The 15,068-nt window shown below is 47.8% G+C and overlaps 3 protein-coding genes across 3 annotated transcripts in view; 2 read left to right on the top strand and 1 right to left on the bottom strand.

The window, feature by feature from the left end:
• Nucleotides 1–15,068, bottom strand: part of afap1l2 (actin filament associated protein 1-like 2) — a 51,353-nt gene that overhangs the window by 21,064 nt on the left and 15,221 nt on the right. The window contains exons 3-4 of the mRNA XM_048234018.1: nt 12,950–13,018; nt 10,831–10,913 (exon numbers count right to left, since the gene is read on the bottom strand). Coding sequence (XP_048089975.1) covers nt 10,831–10,913; nt 12,950–13,018 — 152 coding nt within the window. The remainder of the gene's footprint in view (nt 1–10,830; nt 10,914–12,949; nt 13,019–15,068) is intronic.
• On the top strand, nt 1,476–3,337 carry LOC125287497 (kelch repeat and BTB domain-containing protein 13-like). The gene has a single exon (XM_048233364.1). The coding sequence runs from the start codon at nt 1,633–1,635 to the stop codon at nt 3,142–3,144; it is 1,512 nt and encodes a 503-aa protein (XP_048089321.1). The 5' UTR covers nt 1,476–1,632; the 3' UTR covers nt 3,145–3,337.
• On the top strand, nt 7,079–8,755 carry LOC125287496 (kelch repeat and BTB domain-containing protein 13-like). Its single transcript, XM_048233363.1, has one exon. It carries the CDS (start codon nt 7,211–7,213, stop codon nt 8,723–8,725), a length of 1,515 nt encoding a protein of 504 aa, XP_048089320.1. The 5' UTR covers nt 7,079–7,210; the 3' UTR covers nt 8,726–8,755.

Raw genomic sequence — 15,068 nt, 5'->3', positions numbered from 1 at the left:
GGAAAGAAACCAAACGGACACCCAGAAACATGGAAAATCCCTGGTTCCCATGCCAAGACTCCAGTGCCGAGCAAACACAGCCCGGCTGGGACCGAACGCCTGGAGGGTTAGCGGGAGGCTAGCGGCTGATAACGCTAATCAGCTGTATGTATCCTGCTAGAAGGGCAGCCGTGCATGTGGCCATATGAACAAACCCCTACTGCAGACAGCCCCTAACGAATGCATTTCAAATGGAGTTTCCAGAGAATTTCCTCATGGACGGGCCCAACGCTCCTAACATGCTTCCTCTGACTGGCTTTTAGCACTGTGCAAACATTCCTTCGACCTCATTCACATCTCCATTTGTTTATTTATCAGAAGGTTTTGGCAGGGGCGGTATGTATGCTATCGCTTTATCTTCTTCACAGGAACATTATTAGCAACTTGTGTACAGTATGTTAGCCAACTGCCTACTCTCTCATCTGTGGGATTGCTCTACAGGGCTACAGATGAATGAAAATAAATTCAAAGCAAGAAGTCAATCAATGTATTCCCATAACAGATATTGCTATATTATTAATATTAAGCATATGTCACACATTATATTGTCAGCATATGGAGTACACATTGTTAATACACATACCACACCTAATGGTTGTAATGCAGTAAAATGTGGGGCTTTTAATGTAAGTGATACAATTCTAATGAAGATTAAATTGCACTAGAGTACTGACACATTACTTATGTGCATATATGGAAAATAACAGCTGGTGAGTGGACTGGTGTTAATGCTTTTGACCTTGGATCGGTCAGTACTTGATGGCTTGGTGTTTCTAATCATGCAAGTGAATGTGTAGCCAACTATAAATTCACCTCAACCTGATATCTCTTAGGATCACTTCATAAAACACACAAAAAAACAGGCATGAATACATCAGTCAGATGGTAATAAGTGGTTCAAATGATAGTAATGCAGGCATCTTGCACTAATGGTGTGCTAGTAAATGTAATTATAGCAATATAGACGCTGAGCAGCACGGCTTTTTTTATCCCTCTGGTGGCAATTATAGTCAATAGATATGCCTATTACCTTTTCTGTGGTTAACTATTATGTGAAGGTAATAAAGTATGTGCGTACGAGAGTGTGTATTTAAGGCTCTATGCTTACTAGTGTTTGTGTGTGTGTGTGTGTGTGTGTGTGTGTTTTTGTTTGTGTGTGTTTTGTGTGTGTGTTTGTGTTTGTGTGTGTTTGTGTGTGTGTGTGTGTGTGTGTGTGTGTGTGTGTGTGTGTGTGTGTGTGTGTGTGTGTGTGTGTGTGTGTGTGCGTGTGTGTGCACGCGTGAGTGAGTGAGTGTCTACGTAGTGCATGCATGTCAGCATGTGAGCAGCAGCTCGTGTTGCAGGCCCCGCAACACCCTAGCTAACTGACACGGCTATCTTTAGCTCAGCTCTATTTCAGGGTAGGAGGGCTGCAGCGGTATGACGCTGCACAAACCTCCTGCACGCACACTCTCCTCACACTCCACTCGCTCTTTTGTTTGCCACTCTTCCTGGGCAGGAACCCTCTGAAGACCCTCAAAATTTGCCCTGGCAGTCGTTCCAGTGAAGAGCACCAATCGGTTTCTGGCCCAGCCTGCAGGGGTTTCCCCCTCCATGGAGCCCCTCCTCGCCAGCTGCCCGGGACCCAGGGCTGACACCGTGCCCCACTTTGGAGCCTCGGGACTGGGGGAGGGCGAAGAGCTGGCGGGGCCCTTGAAGGTACGTGTGGAGGGCTGTGTTTTCACCGTAGAGCGAACCCTGCTCGCAGGTAGCTGTGCGTACTTCCGCGGACTGTTCCGCTCGGGAATGCGGGACAGCCACACGGACGAGCTTTACCTGCAAGGTGGGCTGCATCCAGGGGGGTTCCTTGTGGCTCTGGCCGTGGTGAGAGGGGAGCGGCCCCCCATCCCAGATGCTGATCGGCTCCTGGAGGCTGTGGAGTGTGCCGCGTTCCTCCAGGTGGAGGCGCTAGAGAGTCACCTGGCTGACATTTTGGACACTGATAACTGCTTGTTGCTGTGCCAAGCGGCAGCGACCTACGGCTTAAACAAGCTGTTTGCGAGCGCCGCCACTTTCATTCGCGATTCCTACCGCGACCTGAAGTGGGCGGCAGAAGAGTCCCTGCACCCAGACATACTCAGCTACATTGAGTCGCTCACGCCAGCCTCCTTCATAGCCTTGGGCACTCACACGCCTTCCATGGAGATGCTGCATGACTCTTACCGAACTGTGTGCCACCTGGACGAGGAGCAAGGCGCCTGGAAGTTCCTGACCGACCTGCCGGTGATCGCCAGCACCTCCATGGCCGGCGTGGCCGTGCTGGACGGACGACTGTACGTGATCGGGGGTGTGGTGGGGGTCAGCAAAGTGTCAGTGGATGCTGGCTTCTGCTACGACCCGCTAACAAACTCCTGGACTGACATACCTGGTCCCGCTCAATCTCGCTACGACTTCACTTTACTCGGCCTGGAGGGTAAGTTGTATGCGATAGGAGGTGAGCACGCCAGGCAGATCATGTCGTCTGCCGAGACCTTCGATGTGGCCTCGGGGACATGGTCTTTCATAAAGCACACCCCGAGACCCATAGCAGGAGCCGCGGGGGCCGTATGCAGGCGTAGGATCTTCGTTTGCTTCTGGAAGCCTCCGGACATCTCCGACATCTACGAGTACGTGCCCGCCGAGGACAAATGGACGCTTGTCACCACGATGGTGCATCACCAAAGCTACGGCCACTGCATGGTCGCGCACAGGGACAACCTGTACGTCATGCGCAACGGGCACGGCGACGACTTTCTGCGCTGTCTTATCGATTGCTACAACATCACCACGGGCCAGTGGAGCACTCTGCCGGGACACTACATGAACAGCAAGGGGGCGCTGTTCTCCGCGGTGGTCAGGGGAGACTCAGCCTTCACGGTCAACCGAGCTGCCACCGTCGAGTTTAACATTAGCACGCAGGGGTGGAGGCAACAAAGGCAGATGACCGGTTTCCCTAAGAGTGGATCGCTATGGACCTGTCTACTCCGGCTATCCAGAAAGGGATTACCAGGGGAGCTTCCGAAGCCAGGGAACGTGGAGGGACAAGATGAACAAGAAGCAAAAGAGAATGGTCTTGAAGAGCGTTAGCGGATCCTTATCTTATTTAAAAACAAACCATTCTTTTGTCTGACAGGATGTGGAGGCGATCGGAAATTCAATACGATTTTGTAAAGCAACCATTTTGATGAATAAACATATTTCTATGTGTTTTTGCAAGCCCTGTCTGAGTGACTCAGAGTTTCTCTGGCTCTGACTCAAGAATATCATTCCTGCACATCAACGCTGGCCATAACGACAAAACTGTACACAGACACACATTACAACATTGAAAACAAGTACTACTGTTGCTTTGGATAAAATAAATCAAGGAGTATCCTTTATGGACTTAAAGAGACTTTTGAGTTTTTGTAGCAAATTAGCATGCTCACTAGCTGACAGCTAACAAACACCAGCACAGATTTCACAGATAAACCCTTAAATAGCTTGGTAACTAACTTATTCTGGTGATACATTCGACAACGTTCTGCTGTAAAGGCTGTTTTTTTTTTAGATTCAGGTTAAGCACAAAACTGCACAGTGAATATCAAGGTGGTTAGAGGGAACAACAGGTGTGCTTATCTCATCTTCACATGACTAACTACTATCATCATTATAACCGCTGCGCAGCAAAGCATATAGAGTTTTTTTTTCTTCCGGATTTTTATTTTAATTTTTTTTGCTGGTGTGTTGGGGTCCTGGCCACCCTGTCGGGACTTATTTTCTGATAATGACCGGCGTTCTATACATTATCCCTTACTTAATATATTTCTAGTGACTGTACACTACACACACACACACACTCATAAAAACACACAAACACACACATAAAGATGTAGACACACACACACATAAAGACATACTCACACAAATACACACACAGTAGACATGTAGGCATACGTACACAGCAGGGATGGAAATTAGCACCTGCCACCAGCCAAACTACACTACCTCTGCCCAGTTCTATTACAACAATCAATTCATTAATATAATATAGATCATAATTAATGTAGGAGTAATGCTTTACAAACAAGGAACATAGCATTTAATAATAGTTTACAAATGTGTAATAAATGCTTAACAGTGTGTAGTAGAAGAAAACAGAAACTCTTGCATGGTTGTAGGTGCTTGTAACTGGGCAGAAGTAGTGTAGTGGATAAGGAGCTGGGCTAGCATATATACAGCAGCCTGAAAAGGGGGTTCAATTCCCAGCTTTCACTGTTATCCTATTGGCCTTTAATTTAATTGATATGTGTAAGTCGCTTTGGATAAAATTGTCTGCTAAATGAATAAATGCAAATGTATCCTTTATAACCCATTTGAAAATGTGTTGCAAGGGATAAAAAGTCCTCACTTTAGATGAGCTCACAAAACAGCATTAACTAACCACTTGTAACTCCTGAGTTAATCATGAATTATAGTATTAGGAAGTGGTTTATAAAACATTTATCCACATCCTAACTAATCATTGCAATGCATATGTATGTAACAAGTGTTAAATAATGGACATCTTTAACACTTCCCTGAAGCAAGCCATCGTCCCATCATGTTTCAAAGCTGCCACCACCATCATACCTGTGCCGAAGAAAACTGCTCCATCCTGCTTCAATGACTACCGCCCTGTGGCACTGACACCCATCATCATGAAGTGCTTTGAGCGGCTTGTCATGTCACATATCAAAGCCATTCTCCCCCACCCTGGACCCCTTCCAGTTTGCATACCGAGCCAAGCGGTCTACAGAGGATGCAATCTGCTCTGCCTCCACCCAGCCCTCACCCACCTGGAAAAAGAGACTCATATGTGAGATTGCTGTTTATAGACTTCAGTTCTGCATTTAACACCATAATACCACAACAACTCATCTGCAAACTTGACAAACTGGGACTCAGTACCTACCTCTGCAACTGGCTACTGGACTTCCTCTGTCAGAGGCCCCAAGTAGTAATGTGTTGGTAACAATACCTCAAGCAGCATCACACTGAGCACAGGGGCCCCCCTAAGGCGTGCTCAGTCCGCTGTTCTTCACCCTGCTGACGATGACTGCACTGCAACCTACAGCAACAATCACATAGTGAAATTTGCTGACGACACAAACTTTGGTGGGTCTCATCACCAAGGGCTAATTTTAGACTCAATACAGGTTGGAGGTCGACCATCTGACCACGTGGTGCAGGGACAACAACCTCCTGCTGAACGCCAGCAAGACCAAAGAGATTGTTGTTGACTTCCGGAGAGGTCACACCCAACACCTGCCACTGACCATCGACGGTGCTGTGGTGGAGAGAGCGAGCAGCACCAAATTCCTGGGGTGCACATCAGTGAAGACCTCTCCTGGACCACCAACACTGCATCACTGGCTAAGAGAGCTCAGCGGTGGCCTGTACTTCCTCGCGAAACTCAGGCGAGCAAGTGCTCCACCAGCCATCATGACCACATTCTACCGAGGCACCATTGAGAGCATGTGTGGGGAAGCTGCACCGAATACAACAGGAAAGCCCTGCAGCGATAGTGAACACAGCTGGAAGGATCATTGGTGCTTCACTCCCTCCCTGAAGGACATTTACACCACCCACCTCACCCAAGAAGGCACCAAAATTGTGAGTGATGCAAGTCACCCCGCCACAATCTGTTTGATCTACTGCCCTCTGGGAAGAGGTACAGAAGCCTGCCCCCCCGACTACCAGACTCACTAACAGCTTCATACACCAAGCTGTAAGGATGCTGAACTCTCTCCCTCCTCTCCCCCCTCCACCCTCAGCTACATAACATCCTGGACATTGGACCCACAATGGCCGCCTGCACTACTCCACTTGCACACTTGAACACTGCACACTTGTACACTTTACAACTTGGTGTTGTTGTCCTGAAAACACAACACTTCTGCTGCTCTTACATAACTTGCACCACTATGCCACTTTCTTTATTACTTAGGTCAAACAGAACTACCCAAGCCTTTTATTGGCCTGACTTTGCACTAGTATTTTATTGACTGTCTATGCACAATTTCAATTCTTATTTTTTCATTATTATATGTGCCCTCTTATTTACTTATTTACTTACTTTTTTGTTTACTTGAATGTTATGTTTGTCTGTGGACTTAAATTGGTAAAATATGTCTTGTCTTCACCGTGGGATAGTGAGAAACGTAATTTCGATCTCTTTGTATGTCTGGAACATGTGAAGAAATTGACAATAAAGCTGACTTTGACTTTGACTTTGAAATATTAAGTCATCAACAAATTATTATTGCATCATTTTTAAGTAGTACCATTTATAACCTTGTGTATAAAAGCTTAAGAAATAATGGCTGAGCAATACTTTACAAATGATGAACAAGCCATTTATTAATAGTTTACAAATGCTTAATAAATTATCAATTGTGTGTAGTTATTATAGTGTTACCAATAAATGTTAAATGTTAAATATAGCCTAGATATCTGTAAATATTAAAATCAAATGATGTAGGCTACACAGTATAGCTAGATCAAGTTGGATATCTCCAGAACTCAAGCCAAAGGATTGTCTTAAAGGAAAAAGTTAGTATATTTTTATCGTATCGCAAATATGGCAATAACCGTGATCATTTAGGTTACTATAATCATGATATCACATTTTCATACCGTATCTCTAGTGGCTGGTTGATTTTGGAATACATCAGCCACAGTGGCAGGTGGACAAAATATTTAATTTCCATCCCTGCTATACACGCACGCACATGCACACACACAGGCACACACACACAGACTCACACGCATACACACACACAGGCACGCACACAAGCACACGCACACACACACACATAAACACAAACATATAGTTCACGCAGGCATGCTCAAGGTGTATTTCCTGTATGTGTGCATGGGAGTGTCTGGTCCAGTTCTGAGACCTCTGGCCACTCACCCTGACTGTTCTATCTTTAGCTCACCTTTACTGCCAAGGGACCTGGCTATGTGACGCTGTACATACAAACATTTGGTACAACCACACACACTGAGCACCGTTTTATTTGCTTTCCCACTACGAACTCTCTAAAGACCTTCAAAATTTGTCCTGGAGTTGATCCAGTGAAGCGCGCCAATCGGCTTACTGGCACAGCCTGCAGGGGTTTCCCCCTCCATGGAGCCCCTCCTTGCCTGCTGCCCGGGACCGGGGGCTGACACCGTGCCCCACTTTGGAGCCTCGGGACTGAGGGAGGGCGAAGAGCTGGTGGGGCTCTTGAGGGTACATGTGGAGGGCTGTGTTTTCACAGTGGACCGGGCTCTGCTAGCAGGTAGTTGCGCGTACTTCCGCGGACTGTTTCGCTCGGGAATGCGGGACAGCCACACGGACGAGCTTTACCTGCAAGGTGGGCTGCATCCAGGGGGGTTCCTTGTGGCTCTGGCCGTGGTGAGAGGGGAGCGGCCCCCCATCCCAGATGCTGATCGGCTCCTGGAGGCTGTGGAGTGTGCCGCGTTCCTCCAGGTGGAGGCGCTAGAGAGTCACCTGGCTGACATTTTGGACACTGATAACTGCTTGTTGCTGTGCCAAGCGGCAGCGACCTACGGCTTAAACAAGCTGTTTGCGATCGCCGCCACTTTCATTCGCGATTCCTACCGCGACCTGAAGTGGGCGGCAGAAGAGTCCCTGCACCCAGACATACTCAGCTACATTGAGTCGCTCACGCCAGCCTCCTTCATAGCCTTGGGCACTCACACGCCTTCCATGGAGATGCTGCAGGACTCGTACCGTACTGTGTGCCACCTGGACGAGGAGCAAGGCGTCTGGAAGTTCCTGACCGACCTGCCGGTGATCGCCAGCACCTCCATGGCTGGTGTGGCCGCGCTGGACGGACGACTGTACGTAATCGGGGGTGTGGTGGGGGTCAACAAGGTGACAGTGGATTGTGGCTTCTGCTATGACCCACTAACAAACTCCTGGTGCGAAATACCAGGCCCCGCTCAATCTCGCTACGACTTCACACTCCTCGGCCTGGAGGGTAAGTTGTATGCAGTGGGAGGTGAACACGCCAGGCAGACCATGTCATCTGCCGAGATCTTTGATGTGGCTACAGGTTCCTGGTCTTTCATAAAGCACGCCCCAAGACGCATTGCAGGGGCAGCAGGAACCGTCTGCTGGCGTAGGATATTTGTATGCTTCTGGAAGCCTCCAGATATCACTGACATCTACGAATATGTCACGGTCAAGGACGAGTGGACGCTCCTCACCACCCTGGTGCGTCCACAAAGCTACGGACACTACATGGTGGCGCACAGAGACAACTTGTACGTCATGCGCAACGGGCCATGTGACGACTTCCTACACTGTCTGATCGAATGCTATAACATTACAACCGGTCAGTGGAGCTCCCTGCCCGGTCAGTACATAAACAGCAAAGGGATGCTCTTCACCGCAGTCATCAGAGGAGACTCTGCGCTAACTGTGCAGCGATCGGTCACCATGGAGTTCAGCGTCAGCAGCAGAGGCTGGAGGAGCCGCAGGGAGATGACCGGCTTCCCCAAGAGTGGATCTCTATGGACCTGTCTGCTCAGACTGCCCAGGAAAGGGTCAACACAGAGGCCTGAGAGCTTGAACAGTGTGGAGGACAACGATGGGGAAGCTGCAGTGGAGGATGACCTTGAAGATCATGAATAGACATTTCTTTGAGATTACAAAGAGTGTGGTATGCTTTGTTTCTGTGTTGTTTGTCTGTTTTGTCTGACATCAGAAAAAAAGTCCTTTGTTCAGTTCAACATGATTTGGAATCCAGTACTTAGACCAATAAACATATTACATTCTTTTGTGAGAGTTTCAGCAACTGAAAGATTATTTGGCACCTACGCACTGAATTATTTTTCTCCCTCTCTCTCTCTCTCTCTCTCTCTCTCTCTTTCTTTCTCTCTCACACACACACACACACACACACACACACACACACACACACACACACACACACACACACACACACAGCACATACTGTTCATCTGTGCTTTTTTGTACAAGTGTGTGTGCACTCACAAATACAAACATCCCCACCACAAACACACACATCCAGACTTTGCACAATGACAAGTGAGAAGCCATACATGTCACATACTGTACGTGCAACAAACACACACACACACGCACACACGAACACACACTTCCAGCAGCAGTTTCTGCAGCCGGCTCTCACACACCTCCCAAACCGCTGGAGCAGCTGCTCTTGATCAGGAGCAGAGCCTCAGCGGACACCTCCCACCCCACCCCTGTGGACCGGCTGCAGAGTTCAAAGCCGTCTCCGAGGGGACGAATTAAGCGCAGACCCCCACCTGCTGGCCTGTCTGACTGCCTGCTGACCGCCCTCCCCTCACCTTGGGCCATGTCAGGAGCCTGACACTAGTCTCGCTTGTTCTCTCTTTCTCCATCTTACCTCTCCTCAGCCATTCACATTCACTTTCTCTTCTCTCTCTCTCTCTCTCCCTCTCTCTCTCTCTCTCCATGTCTCTTCAACACTTTCCTTCCATCTCTCTCGCTTCACTCTGAGAGAAAACCCATCATCAACTCCCCTCCCTGCTCTTCTTCCATTAACTCTCCACTCCCCTCCCCCTCGCCACACACACACACCTCTCCCTCCTTTCTCTCTCTTTCTTCTCCTCTCTTTTATCACGCTGGAGAGGAGGATTAATACCCTGCCTTCCGCTGCTGATTGCTGTGCATTGCTCTGCATATTAAAGGGCTGGGATTTACAAGCTGTCAGCAGCCCTCGCTAACCTGCGGATGGGAGAATGTTCGTGGTGATTTGCAGTGTGGTCCATAAAAGTAATAACAACCTAAAGGACGGAGGATGGGGGGGGGTGTGTGAGTGTGTGTTTCAATCCAGCGTGAGAACCAGATAAGGGGAGCAGTTATAGATGACCAACTTGTGGCCACACGAGGAAGGTTTACAAACCACTAATCGAGATAGATGCTAATAGCGTACCGCTATGCTTATAGGATACTACATTCACCACCAGCCCCTTGTGGTACTACTGGTTGAATGCCTTCAGGTAAGGTATTTGTGAGTGTGTGTTTGTGATGAATGAAAGTGGTGACCTAGTTCAGACAGATGTGCGTTGGAGAAGCTCAGGACGTGTGCTGTGGGCTCCATGGATCCTAGTCCCCCACCAAATCCCCCTCCCTAAAAAATATTTGGCGCGTGTCGGATGACAACATCAGCAGAATACTGCACTGTAGGGAAGACGACTCCAAAAAACACGCCAGCAGAGAAGGACAAAATCCGTTTGGAGACTTTTCTCTTCCCCCTTTCTCCCATGATCCTGCCAAACCCGCTACAAACCGAAGAGAACTTGCAGGTCTTCGACACGTCAGCACTTTTTCCAGCACTTTTAGAAATAAAGTCCAACACAAACACCAAAATTGGTTTGACATTAGCATTACTTGTGAATCTTTACAATATGGCCCTATGAAACCCCTTCCAGATGCATGCACCAGTTCATCACCCACCCTTCAACAGCATCAACGATGCAGGTGTTGGACTTTTAGTGTTCCATTTTAGTGTTCCAAAAAAAAAGGTTCCAAAACAATCGGTTTTATACCAAAGAACCACAGCTGTAGAGAATGTCAATGTGCAACAGGTGTGCACTGACAACCAGCGAGTGGAGTCAAGGTGATATATTGATGATGTATTGATCATGTGATAGTGATATGTTGGCGACTTGATAGGGATGTGTTAGTGATGATGGCAGTGGTGATCATGTGACTGGACGGTGGGAACTCACCGATCGAGGCGGAGGCAACTCTGGAAGACTCTTCTGAGGGCCTGGAGCATACTTCCCATTGGCCTCTGTCTCAACTCTGTGGTCTGCGGGAGAGAGAAAAAGAGAGAGAGAGAGAGAGAGAGAGAGAGAGAGAGAGAGAGAGAGACAGAGAGAAAGAGAGAGGGAGAGAGAGAGAGAGACAAAGAGAAAGAGAGAGAGAGAGAGAGAGAGAGAGAGAGAGAGAAAGAGAGAGAGAGAGAGAGAGAAAGAGAGAGAGAGAGAGAGAGAGAGAGAGAGAGAGAGAGAGAGAAAGAGAGGGAGAGAGAGGTCAGTCTCAGTAATGTCTTGTCATGACATTGCTTGCTCATTAGTCTGACTCATGGGTTGAACTCCAAACACAGGATACAGTTCACATCCTACACTGAAGCACTACAGAGGGGAATCATGGGAATGTAAGCACTGCAAACGAGTCGAATGTTTACATCTTTTCCATTAGCTGCCTGCAGGCTGTTTATAGGCTAGCGGGTCTAGGTCTGTTTGTGTCTGCTCCTGTTGAAACCCATAGAGGAGGAGAGGGCTTTTTTTCTGAATGGCTCGAGGCCATGTTGCAACTGCTCTCCTCAGGCATTCCATTGACTTCCTCTCTAAAGGATCCCATCTGCCGTGCTGCAGGAGAGAGTGCACTGTGTGTGTGTGTGTGTGTGTGTGTGTGTGTGTGTGTGTGTATGTGTGTGTGTGCGGGGGTAAGATGGTGCTTTTGAAAGAGGGCGAACCCCATTAGAAAAGTTGTGACACAAAGATGTGTGTTTAGTCACTTGGTTACAGTAGCGTCACTGTGTGTGTGTGTGTGTGTGTGTGTGTGTGTGTGTGTGTGTGTGTGTACCTGTGAGTGACCGTTTGCACATGTTTTTCAGAATTTAAGGTCAGCCTATTCTTTACTATTCTCACAGCCCCCTCTCTCTCTGTGTGTGTGTGCATGTGTGTGTGTGTGTGTGTATATTCCTATGTCTGCAATTGGACCCTACACTCTTTTGCCCAAACTGCTGCATTTAGTCATAATAGTTTTCATTACGGTTCCCAGCTCCAAGGAAAATTTTTACCCAGGTCTTGTCTATCAGCCATTTGGCACAGTCACTCCTAAACTGTATTTAATTCCTCAAATTGCTTTAACGACTTTGGTAATGGTGTGTGGTTTGAGAAGAATAAACGTCTATCTCTTCCTAATTCCATTGCCCATCAGAAGATTAAAAACGATCAGATAACTTTTACTTTACTTTTAGAATGACTGTGCACCGGGTTGGCTGGGATGTCGGGGGCTTGGGTGGGAGGACATGACTAACAGTTCAGATAAACCCGCAGGTGTTCCCTCCTGTTGCCCCAACACATGAAAACAAACATGGCTCACCCACGACACAGGGGAGAAGAAAGCGAAGAGAGAAAGGAGAAGAAACGGACGACAACTGAGAGAAATGAGAGCAAAGCTGTGTTCCCGAAAAGGCCGAGCAATGACTTGGCTCGTTAATCTGGACTGATCAAAGAGATTGTCCTCCCTGCGACCATCTTTGCAGATCAGGGCTGGGGTTTTTTTTTGTTTTGTTGCGGATGAGTGTTAAGCCATCTCTCTCTCTCTCTCTCCCTCTCTCTCTGTCTGTCTGTCTCTCTCCCTCTCTTTCATGGGGCTCCATTCCTCATGATGGACTCTCAACTCTAAACACAACAGCTTGGCCTCATATGGAGGTCTGGTGAACTTGGGGGGGGACGCAAAAGGGAGGCTAGTGAGACAGCAGACAGGAAATGGGGAGGGGTGGTGTAATGGTGGTGGTGGTGGTGGGGGCGGGGGTGAAGGGGTAGGTTTAAGGGGACCGTGTGGAGGAAGCTGTAAAGGGTGGGTTCAACACTTTTTTTTGCACCCTCGCTGGTCACCACGTTGAAAATAACACTGGCACTTCCGACAGCGAGGGAATATAACAAGAAAATATATATAAAAAAAGAGTGAGAAAGATAGTAAGAAAAGTGGGAGGATGCCCCATGTTTGCTAAGGGCAACAGACAGAGCCCTCTTGAAAGGCACAGGACACAGTTTCTCCATAAGACTCTAGAAAGTTGATATTTGAGTTGATGGGGACATTTGCCATTCTCACCTCGGTCTGTTGGGCCTTTACTGTTGCCGACGATGACTTTATTCATGTAAATGTACTCCTCATCCCCACCTGTCAGAAACACACAAACAAAAACAAAGACATTTTAAATGGGCAAGAAACTCTGCTGTCCTTACCTTAAGCAATCAGTATGCATTTGGAGCACGCTAAGATATGAAAAAAGTGATGATTTATCAACAATTCTGGATGTCTGCAATTTATTGGTCTCTACAGGTTTAACAGTAATTCTTCATAAACTGTCCTTCTAGGTGGCTTGACCCCTTCCTTCAGTGACCTCTGGTACACACGATGCCTCACGAGAGACTGACCAAGACTCTTTCAGGCAGCTATTAGCCACCAGTGACTTGCTGTGTGATCCACTCCGTTTTTTTCCCTGGAAAATATACTGTAGCTTCAAAGGGCCTCGCTCCGGAAACTTCTGACAAACTGTCATGGCCTCCAGAACCTAGCGCAGAGTTATGGCCGATGACATGACTTGCTTTTCACACGAGTTCTTTGTAGCAGTTGAACCTTCTTGTCTCCCCTCTCGTTCACTCAAACATGCACTCCCAGCTGAGATGGGGAAGGAACAGAAGTAGGTCTGTCTACTTTCTCTCTCTTTCCTCTCTCTCTCTCTCTGTCATACTTTACCTCCCCAAATCTCTTCTCTCTTTTTGTTTGTCTCTCTTGGCCTCTTGGCTCTAACTCCCGATGTTCTGGCCTTCCTCCTGCAGTCTGCCTCTCTCAACCCTCAATACACATATTCTTCAACACCCGCCCCCCCCCTTGCTTCACTCTCTCTCTTCTTCTTCCTCTCTCTACCTCCTTGTCATTCATTCTCTCACTTCTTTTACTCAGTCATTTCCTCCCTCTCAGTCTTTCTATTCGCTCCATCATCTTTGACACCATCTCTCTCTCTCTCTCTCTCTCTCTCTCTCTCTCTCTCTCTTCTTAAGCCCTGAGTGCACCTCCCATGTCTTGCCTCTTCACCTTCAGATCAAAGGCTGCAGCAGCTGAGTTGGGGGCTAGGGGCCAGGCTCCTATCACAATTAAAGTCCTGCCACAGCCCTGAGCCTCAGGCTGTGGTCCTGATGCATGTGTGTGTGTGTGTGTGTGTGTGTGTGTGTGTGTGTGTGTGTGTGTGAGAGAGTTTTTATTGCTTCTTCTGCAACAGCATGGCTACAGTGCCTCAATGTCAAAGCACAGCCTTGTATTGTCTGCTTGCAGCTCCTCCGTTTCCCCCCACTCATCTCCCTCACAGGTATCCTTCTCAAACTAAATGTTCTTTATGCTAACTAACTCCTAGTCACAGCCGTAAGAAATAAAAAGGAAATCTAATTATATGAAAAAGCAATGGCCTTTTGTTTTGGTGGGGGGGGCAACAGGTAAGGAAGTAGGTAGGCTATCCAGAAGTCACAGGCGAGTGCCTTTGATATGATAATGAGGGGAGAGACGGAGGAGTGCGAATGCGTTTTTCTGCTACAGTGAAAACAGATTGGGGGATTGGTGCGATGGAAATGAGGGCTATTTATAAGCCGCTACTCCAGAGGAAGTGAGTCTCCCTGGAGGATAAAAACAGCCTCGGAAAATGATACAGTTTGGAGCCAGGGGAGGAAGTCGACAGAGCCTGAGACCAGAACATGGAAGCCTATGTCTCGCTCGCTCTTGCTTTCACTCTATCGCCTGTTCACTTCTCAAAGAGAAAGAGATGGAGAGAGAGAGAGGAGAGAGAGAGAGAGAGAGAGAGAGAGAGAGAAAGGAGGAGAGAGAGAGAGAGAGAGAGAGAGAGAAAAGGAGACAAAAGGGGTGGTATGTGACAGTGAAAACGCTGCAGAGCTTACATGATCATGAAGGGGATGAGAGAATGACTCGAATACTGCACAAAACTTTTGGAGAGAGAAAATGGAAGAATGAAATGAAAAACAAGACAAAAGCATGACAAATGAGAAGATGAGAAGACGACAGAGAGATGACAAGCAGAGAGCCAACAGCCCTGGCATCTCGGGGGTGCCCCCCCAGGCACATACTAAACATGACACCAGTCGGGCAATTACTGAACTCCTCCAAAAGTTAATGTAGGAGTGAGTGTGTGTGTGTGTGTGTGTGTGTGTGTGTGTGTGTG

Source organism: Alosa alosa, chromosome 22 (genome assembly GCF_017589495.1).
Source record: "Alosa alosa isolate M-15738 ecotype Scorff River chromosome 22, AALO_Geno_1.1, whole genome shotgun sequence".
Taxonomy (NCBI): domain Eukaryota; kingdom Metazoa; phylum Chordata; class Actinopteri; order Clupeiformes; family Clupeidae; genus Alosa; species Alosa alosa.
This window is presented reverse-complemented; position numbering and strand designations above follow the sequence as displayed.

Excerpts from the sequence above, each read along its gene's own strand:
- LOC125287497 (XM_048233364.1), top strand. The coding sequence starts at position 1,633 with ATGGAGCCCCTCCTCGCCAGCTGCCCGGGACCCAGGGCTGACACCGTG.
- LOC125287496 (XM_048233363.1), top strand. The coding sequence starts at position 7,211 with ATGGAGCCCCTCCTTGCCTGCTGCCCGGGACCGGGGGCTGACACCGTG.